Consider the following 10,267-nt stretch of genomic DNA (forward strand, 5'->3'; position numbering starts at 1 on the left):
ATTGCCAGTGGCCCTGGACTGGCTCTTGTGCGAGTGGCACATAAAATACACCATTTTGAGCGTGGCCGTTGCCAGTACTGCCTGACTGGCCTTCGTATGGGTGACACGTAAAAACACCCACTACACTCTCTGAGTGGTTGGCGTTAGGAAGGGCATCCAGCTGTAGAAACTCTGCCAAATCAGATTGGAGCCTGGTGTAGCCATCCGGTTTCACCAGTCCTCAGTCAAATCGTCCAACTCATGCTAGCATGGAAAGCGGACGTTAAACGATGATGATGATGATGATGATTTATTTATATATAATAACATAAATAATATATAGATATATGCATATATCCATACATATATGTACATATCTGCATCTATATGTATACATACATGCATATATGGGCACAGGACATCACAAAAAGTATTAAACACAATGAGAAACGAAAACATAAAGACGAAGATAGAAAAGGAACTTTTTTTTGAACAACAAAAAAAAAACAGAGAAACGAGACATGCAACATAAAGAATATTTCCCTTCTTCAGTTGTTCCTGTTCCATTACTCCACGTTTCGAAGGCAAGGACAATACGCGACACACACACCAGACACACACACACATATATATATGGTGATCAAACATGTTTTGTATATTAAAGTGAACAGCATTCAAAGTATAAGATTAATCTATATATTTGTACAATTATTGAAACCAGTCAATTTATCTTACTAATAGCTTCAAAGCCACTCAAAGTAGGTGAATACCTAGTAGCAGACTTGGTTGACTCATAAATCTGTTTTGATCAACAAAGCTATTTGCTTTGGATACAAAGGAAGTTGTGCTTACTTCTGCTTGTGAAAAGATAAATGGATATTTTTCTTAATATTAGAAAAATAACAATAAAAAAACCCCAATTCTTTTCCCCTTCAAACGTCAACTAAATCTGATGATAAATGCTCAACTACTTTGAGAGGCTTCAAAACTTAGATTAATAACTTAGATTAACTGATTTCTATAACTGTATGTGTGTATGTGTGTGTGTCTACACACACACACACACATTTGATAATGTTAACTGAAGAGTTATTATACGTATTCTCTTGGGCTATCATTCATCTGATGAAATTGACAAGACTATCATTGTCCTGTACAAAAACTCATAAACCTTTGTGCAAAGAACAAACGGTCTAATTAAAAGATTCCTAACAGAAGAGTTCCTCCAAGGAGACACCTTAGCTTTTTTTATCTTTGTGATTGTAAGTGGACTACACTCTTTGGCAAAATCTTGCCCCCTATCCAAGACAAAGGCGTCACAGTCAAGCAGAAGTGATCAAGACTTCAATAGAGCTTTTATCCCTCTGACCTTTTCTATGCTGATGGTCTTGCTCTCTCAGCTCATCAACTGTGTGATGCATAAGACTTCTTAGCATCCCTTAAGATAAAGGATATGGAGAAAAATTACTATGATTGGAAACAGGTGGGAATTGACAATAGCAAGGGTATCTGGCCACAGAATGCCTGCCACATTTTCCAACTGATCCATGGAAGCATGAAAAAGCAGACATTAAAATAACAATGGTGAATCTACAGTTATCATAAATACACACAAATAAGCACATACACCCTGTCTGTGTAGGTGGAAGTAACTTGTCACATTAAGTTTGATAATTTCAGTAAATGAAAACTCACAATATTCAACTTTAAATGTCTATAATTATCCTAGAGCTAAAATAGAAGTTTTAGTGTTAGGATTAACTAAATATTATGTTATGTATTCTGAAAATACACATATTGCAATAGGAAAATAATAATTCATGCCTTAGTAAGTTGCTTCCTTTACAAAAACAACATACTCAACCGAACACACCATAAAGTTTAAGATAAATACGATGAACAACAATAATAACAATTCTTTGTTGCTTTTATAATTAATAATCACACTCTACTTACAAGATTGTAATTAAATTCCAGCTATTGTCATTAGTTTTGCCACACTTCATACTTTATGAATTAATACTAAATGTGTGTGTGTATGTGTACGTGTGTGTGTGTGTGTGTGTGTATGTGAGCATTTATATAAATATATGTATATATTTTCACACATACACACTCACACATATATAAATATATATATATACACACATTCCCACACATGCATATATAAGTATATATATATATATATATATATATATATATATATATATATACGCAAACTCACACATACATACATAAGTGTATATATATAAATACACACACACACATGTTACATGATTGACAAATGACGTGGTCTGAGTTTATGTGTTGAAATTGAAGCAATTATATTTTGGAAGAGACATGATAGCTGTTGCTTTTGTTTTAACTCTTGGTAGCATTGTTTGTATGTATGCATGTGTGTGTATACATATATAGTTATGTACATATGTATGTATATCATTATCATCATTTAACATCTGTATTCCAGGCTGACATGCATTGGTTGGTTCAACAGTATTTACAAGCCAGAAAACTGTGTTGAACTCCAATGTCTGCTTTGGCATGGTTTAGATGGTCAGATACACTTTATAATTCCAGCCACTTTACAGAGTTTACTATGAGTGTTTTTACATGGCACCAGCACTGGTGAGGTTACCAAGTATCTTGCAAGACAAGACCCTTTGACTGAGTGGGGGTGCAGTATTGAGGGAGGTGGCTTTGTGCAAGGTGTAGGAGTGGCTAAAGTATGACAGAGAAACAGGAACTTACTATAGAAGCGATACATGACTACCTCAGCAGAAAAGAGAGAAAGGAGGGAGATGGGGTATCAAGACTTACCCACAAGGTGTAAGAAAGTGGACAAAGAGGGAATAGAGATAGAGGATTGAAGATGGTTGCATGGAGTAGATGCTTAAAAGTGTGAAAAAAGGTTGGCAGATTGTTTGTAAATGGTTAACATAGGTGGGGGTATGGACAATGGTGAATCACAGTTTGGAGGGGAAAGTAAAAAACAAAAAAACGGAATGGGTCAGAGAAAATGAGGTGATAGGTGGCAGTAAATAAAAGCAGGAAGGTGAAGTGCATCAGTATAATAAAATCATAGCTAGGTCAGAAATAGGGAGATAACGTGATGTATAGGAAAAGAGATGATGTACAGCAACAGAGACAGGGGTCAGAGGCACATAGGGGTGGATATTGTGAGCGGCAAAAGGGAGGGTGCATTGATGGCAGAATATTAGATGAGTGACAAGAGAAGTAGTTCCATGGATAGAGTTAAGTGGTAGCACAAAAAGAGGAATGAAATATATGCAGTTCTGCTCTTATACAATTACTGCTAGTGAGGCAACAGCACTGCTGTTTGAAGTGTAAAGGAAAAGTGAAATGTGGGGAAGGCTTGGCAGGTACAGATTGGGTGTGAGGGCATAGATATTGACAATATGCTTTTATGATCTTATTTTTTGCAGATAGATGATTCTTCTCAAGCATATCAGCTTGCCAATCAGCTCAATTCTTTGTCATCTTCTCCATGAGGTTCAGCAATCCAAGATCAATCTTCAACCCACTTTAGTTTGTTGCTGGTAATCTCTAGACATGTCACAAAATTAAGCTGATTCTGATCAGGTCTTAGGAATGAATATTTGGCTGTGAAGTATATTTGAGATTTGATGTCTCTGTATACAATTAGACATGTGACTAGAGATACCAAGGTTGTCTTAGTAACATTATGAGTCTCTGGAAAAATCATTGCACTGGGACCTTATGGTATTATTTATTTACTGACAGCAAGCTACAGCATACATAGATCAAAATTGAGTCCCTAAACACGTGAGAGCCCTGAGCAAATTAATGCTGTGGGTTCTATAGTATTTATTTATTTACAGCAAGCCATGGGATCAGAATTGGGTCCTAGACCTCTGAAGCCACCTTGGGAACTGCTTTGTGTGTTCATGCTTTAGGGTATCACTGAGTGATATGTGATATGATATTTAGTTACTTATAACATTAAAATAATGTGTCTTGAAATGCTTTTATTTTTAAAAGGCATGTCACCAAGGAAAAAGTTTGGTGAGCTCTGATCTAGGAAATCTTATTAAGTCTGGAGGTGAATGTCGTCAAATATAGTGACTAGACAAGGGAGGAAGTTGAAGCAACTGTTAACTCTGTTCAAAACAAAGGATTTATCTTGTACAGAGTAAAAGACAAACTGGATGAAGAAATCTTTTTATATTGTTACTTAGCCTTAGGCCAGCAATGATCAACCAGATCAGATGTGTTCCAGCCACAATCAGATTGTATTTATTTAGACAATGTCTCTAGAACTACATTATCTAATGAGTCCAAGAGTAGAGTATGATTCAAGTGGGGAGGGAAATTCAGCTGCTAATTCTAACAGCTCAGTGGTTATACAGAGGTTCAAGTTGCTGTCTGATGTGTAAGATATGATACTACACGACAGTGAGACATGAAGCATGGAGACTGAATATCAAAGCTCTGCAGACGATGAAAAAGATGAAGAGATTGATAGATAGATAGACTGATAGATTGATAGATAGATAGATAGATAGATAGATAGATAGATAGATAGATAGATAAGCAGAGAGACCGACATAAATAAATTGATAAATAAATCAGATTTCAACTTAACTTCACAAACGAGATGACAAAGAAAGAAATGAATGATTTATGTTCTACAGGAGAACCATCCAACTCTTGGAGTAATGGATGTTAAAAACCATGCAGTTAAAAGGTGTACACACACACACCACCACCACCACCACCACCACCACCACACACATGCATATATATGTACAACATACATACACAAGCCTATATGCTTATATATTCAGATGCACATATGCTCATATAAATAATACATGTAAATGTTTAAGAGAGAGAAAATTCCTTTTGTCAACGATAAAGTTTTATTCTGTTAATATATTCTATTATATTCCTTTCTTCTTTCTGACAATAAAATTTTCCAACAAATATCCTCGTTAGAAAGCCTTCCATACTTCCTGATTATCATTCCACAAGACTTATTTTACACAGCGCAACTACAACAGCAACAAAAGTAAAAATACTTAAATAGTAGGTTACATAGAAACAGGAATTTTGAGAAAAAGAAAAACAAACAAAATATGTCATTTTTGTTGAATCACATTGTGTATAATGTTTTTTATATGTGCATATATGCATACATATAGCTATATATATAGAACTATATATACACATTTATATATATATATATATAATTATATATATATACATGTATGTATATATGTATGCATATATATATATTCTTTGTTTATATTTATCTTGTTAATTGTTTAAAAAAATCTTTTAAATTACATTAAATATATATGTGTTTGTATGCACTTGTATGTGTGTTTTTATAAGTATCTGTATATATATATATATATATGTACATACCTGTATATACACAACATACATGTACATATATACATATATATAATTATATGTATATATGTATGCATATTTATATATATATATGTGTGTATATATGTATATGTATATATAAATATATATGCATATAAATATATTTCCTGTTTATGTTTGTCTTATTTGTTAGATTTTCTTTTCAAAATTTACATTTAATTTACACATTTAAAAAAAAATTTAAATTACATTAAATGAGCAATTAACTGTTTGTCAATTTGCTTTTCTTATTTTCTCTCTCTCTATTTTACATTTAAATATGATTTCATTCAGAAAAGCTAATAATTGTAACTTTACATGCTGCTAGTGTTTCATCACACTAGTGCAACGTTTAATTTCAATCTTATGTTTCATTGAAAGCTGTGTTATTTATAATTTGTTTTTATTCCTTCATTTCATCACCTATATTTTTGATTTTATTATCATAATTTTATATTCTTAAGTGCAAGCATGGTTTTGTGATATGAAGTTTGCTTCCCAACCACACAGTCTCAGTTTCTGTTTCAGTGTGTGTCTCAGGTTTTTGGCCAAGTGTTTTCTACTATAGCTCCAGGCTGACCAAAGACTTATGAGTGGACCTGGTAGATGGAAATTGAAGGAAGCCTGTCATATATTATGTATATCTGTGTTACTGTCACTTTGCTTTGACATTATTTGATAGTTGTAAATGAATATCACCTGCATAGAAGTAGTGTATTTAATTTCCAATCTTCCATGAAAACATGTCTGGTCATGGAGAAATTTTATCTTGCTTGGAAACAGTTGAGGGTTGGTGATAGGAAGGGCATCAGGCTGTAGAGAATCTGCCTTGATAAATTCCATCTGATCCATGCAATCAAGGAAAAGTGGACATTAGACAATAATGATGATGATGAGATGCAGGATGTTGAATTGAGGAGCAGGTAGAGCATCAGAGAAAACTCCTTGTGATGTTATTTATGTGATGATATTTATGTGACGATATTTGCAATAGTTCTGGACCTATGTGTTCAGTTCTCACTAACATAAAATTTACCTGTCTTTAAGAATAAATAAAATCAAGTACCAGTGAAGTACTTGAGTCAATATAATCAATAGTATCATTTCTACAAAACTTTGTGGCCTTGAACCAATATGAGAAATTCTTGTTATTATCATTATTATGGAAAAGGCAGCAAGCTGGCAGAATTGTTAACAAACTGGGCAAAATGCTTAGAGGTATTTAGTCCATCTTTACATCCTGAGTTCAAATTCTGCAGAGGTTGACTTTGCCTTTCATTTTTCTGGGTTGATAAAAAAAGTACCAGTTCAGTACTGGGGTCAACATATTTGACTCATACCCTCTGCTGAAATTGCTGGCCTTGTGCCAAAATTTGAAACCATTATTGTTATTATGAAGGTGGCTGCCTGGTAGACTTGTTAACTTACTGAAGCAAATCCTGCTAAGCACTTCTTCCAGTTCTTTACATTCTGAGTTCAAGTGCTGCCTTTTATCCTTTTGAGGTTAATAAAATAAGTACCAGTTGCACACAGGGATCAATATAATCAACCAGTTCCCCCACCACAAATTTCAAGCCTTGTGCCTATAATAGAAATGATTATCATTATTATTTTGCTAGTGCATGCTAATTTAGCTAGCTGGTAATTTATCATGAGGTTTGATGACAATCTCTGCAAAACTCAAGAATCTTTCTTAGGATTCTTGCAGAATATAGAATGGTACTTTTCTACAGGTCAATGACACAAATTTTAATTCTTATTTCTTTCAATATTTTAGGTAGCATTTTAAGTGTTGTGCCAAGTGCACCAATCACTACAGGAATAGTTGTTGTCTTGGTCTTCAGTACTCTGGATTAATACTGATATTTCTCAATTTCTTCAGGGTTTTTTTTTTGTATTGACTCTGCTATCATAGGGAATTGCAAAATCTATGACCTTACACTGTTTACTTTGTCTTCTATAATCATATCTGGCCTTCTTGCCAGAATAGTATGGTCAGTCTTTATGGGGAAGTCCCACAAGATCTAGTAATTGTAATTTTCTATCACAGCTTCTGGTTTCTTCCAGTCTTTTAGGTAGCATTGTGAGGAATTTCTTTCAGTCTTTTAGGTAGCATTTTGAGTGTTGTGCCAAGGAATAATTGTTATCTTGGTCTTCAAGAGTCTCCTTAGTATTCTGGTTTGATCCTGATATTTCTCAATTTTTAAAGTTTTTTTTAATCTACCTGCTGTCATAGGGAATTGCAAGATCTATAACCTTACACTGTTTATTTTATAATTATACCTAGTTTTCTTGCTTGAATAGTGTGGCCAGTTTTTATGGCAAAGTCCCACAAAATCTTGTAATTATCATTTTCCTATCACAGCCTTTGGTTTGTGTTGTCACCAGTTTTCTGTTGTCCTGTAGCCACACATACACACACTCAGCTAATGGCTAATATTTCAATGCACTCTTTTACCTACACAATCATGTTTGCACTTATACTCCTTTTATGCTTGTATACTGCACTTACTCAAAATGTGCTCTTTACTTATTATTATCATTACTGTTGTTGTTGTTGCTGATTACTTATTTCTTCTGCCTTTTTTTCTCTTTATTTCTCTTCATATATAGGTTTTAGACCTGATAGATGACAGAATACTGGCAGGGTGCAAAGAACAATCACGTGAATTCAAACAAAAGGCATTGGAAGCCTTAGATATATTTGAAGCATCTGAGGCAAAATCTGCTTTGAAGAACATTTTGCTGGCAGTCTCAAAATTTTGATCCCAAATAATCATTAAGAAGAAAGAAAAAAATAAAATAATGATAATAATAATAAGGAAAAAAGGAAAAAATATGATTAAAAAAATGAAGTAAATAGTATAATTTAATAAAAATAAAATTAAAGAAATAAATATATTGATGTATTATTTTTATTTTCACACTGAAATAAATTACTTCAAGATGAAAAAAGATGGTCACAGAAAAGAAATGGTAAAAAAAAACCCATTCTTTTTTTTTTTTTGCACTTAGAATTTTTTTATTATTTTTTTTATTATTTGTTTAGTTCTCATCAAATTCATTGATTTTAGTTTATATAGATTTTATTAAATCCCCAAGATGCTAGTTCTTTATATATATATATATTTTTTTATACTGTAAAAACTTTATCTTAACCAAACATTTGGTGATAACCATAAATCGTAGTTGTAAAAGAGGATAATTCAATATAAGTTGCATGGTTTCGCAGTCGAAGACAGTGGTGGAGGTGGTGGTGGTGGGGAGAAAATATTCTTCAAAGTTATTGTAATCATCCCCTTTATCATTGTTGCCATCATCATTGTCTTCCTCCTTTTCATCATCATCATCATCGTCATCATCATCAGCTTGTCATTGTTATTGTCATTGTAAACATCAGTATCAGCATTATTCCCCACCCTCATCACTTTCATTACCAATTGTTGTACTTTGCAGCATCTTCATATTCCACTTCCATTGCTGCTTCTGTTGCTGCAACTAATGCTGCCACTTCTACTGCTACTAATGCTCCCTCCTGCTGCCACCACCAGCACCACCACCACAAGCAACATCACCACCACCACCACTACCACAACCATTACCCAATTGTGGCACTCAATTTTATGTTCATCATTCAAATGTTAATTGTTATGATGGTCATGACATTGAAAAAGGAAAAAGCACCAGTACTGATGAAGTACTGCTGCCAATTTAGATTTAATTGGTTACAAATCAAGAATCTCTAAGGTAATCTGACATTCTCATTAACTTCATTCTGGCAGCTTCTGCAATGACACTGGTGCCAAGCTGTATTGCCTCTTGCCCTTCCTGTAAGTGCTGTCATTACTGTGGAGAGGGGAAACTTGAAGGTATAAATTTTGCCAATGCCCTTCTATCATCAATTACTTTATAGAGTGTTCTTCTGCTCAAACCTTTTGCTCCCTAGGGAGCATAGGCCATTGATGATTTCCCTTCTCTGTTCTCGACTCTGGCCTGTCTTTTTTATTTCTCCCAAGTTTTGTTGGTTTTAAATTGTCATCGATGGGTCTGTAACTTTTCTGTTTTTAAGGTGGAGATTTTGGCCAAATGCAAACCTATTTTTTACCTCTAGGAAGAGGTAAAAAATGCCTCAGGGTTTGAGCAGAATATTTGTTACAATGATATTTCTGCTTCAGCAGCTCAGGGCTGAATCTGTCTGAAATGTTATAGAAATTAGGTCAGTTTGAAAACATTGATTCTCAGGTCACAAAAGTTAAAATAAGTTCTGAGGTGAATTTGATGTGATCAATTAGATTTTTCAAAGTAGTGCTCAAGCATAGCTGCTGGCTGGTGGCTGAAACAAATAGAAGAGTAAGTAGATAATTTAAGAACTATTATTATCTAGCAAATAATTCTGGTATAAAAAGTGCATGTTTGACAACTCCAAAAGTTTACTTAATATAAATTAGAGTTTTTAAAAATTAATATGGAATTATAACAGTGCATAACATGATTTTTGTTGTTGGATAGCAACTGTTAGTTCTTATTTGCTTACCCCTTGAAAGTATGAAAAATAGCTAATATTTCCATCAAACTTTGCTTTTCTTACATTTATTCAAACCCCAAAGAATCCCTCTATGATGCTACCCCACTACTCCTGCACTTGATCAGAGATGCACATATTGTCAGTCACTAAGGGGCATACTCATGTGGTTAAGGTCAAGCAACTGACAAGCAAATCTGTGGTATTGAGCAGAATATTTGCTACAATGATATTTCTGCTTCAGCAACTCAGCGCTGAATCTGTCTGAAATGTAATAGAAATTAGGTCAGTTTGGAAACATTGATTTCCAGGTTACAAAAGCAAAGTTTGAAGGGGATAGTAGTCATTTCT

At 33.9% G+C, this 10,267-nt stretch overlaps 1 protein-coding gene across 4 annotated transcripts in view; it reads left to right on the forward strand.

The window, feature by feature from the left end:
- LOC106877306 (all trans-polyprenyl-diphosphate synthase PDSS2) overlaps window positions 1-8,291 on the forward strand; it is a 904,956-nt gene extending 896,665 nt beyond the window's left edge. For 2 of the 4 annotated variants that reach the window (XM_052967134.1, XM_052967126.1), the window contains exon 7: window positions 8,008-8,291. In XM_052967134.1, the coding sequence (XP_052823094.1) occupies window positions 8,008-8,160 (153 nt within the window). In that variant the 3' untranslated portion in view covers window positions 8,161-8,291. The remainder of the gene's footprint in view (window positions 1-8,007) is intronic. The other 2 variants (XR_008263927.1, XM_052967127.1) reach the window with 2 other exon arrangements.
- Window positions 8,292-10,267: the final 1,976 nt, after the last annotated feature.

This window comes from Octopus bimaculoides, chromosome 4 (assembly GCF_001194135.2).
Source record: "Octopus bimaculoides isolate UCB-OBI-ISO-001 chromosome 4, ASM119413v2, whole genome shotgun sequence".
NCBI lineage: Eukaryota > Metazoa > Mollusca > Cephalopoda > Octopoda > Octopodidae > Octopus > Octopus bimaculoides.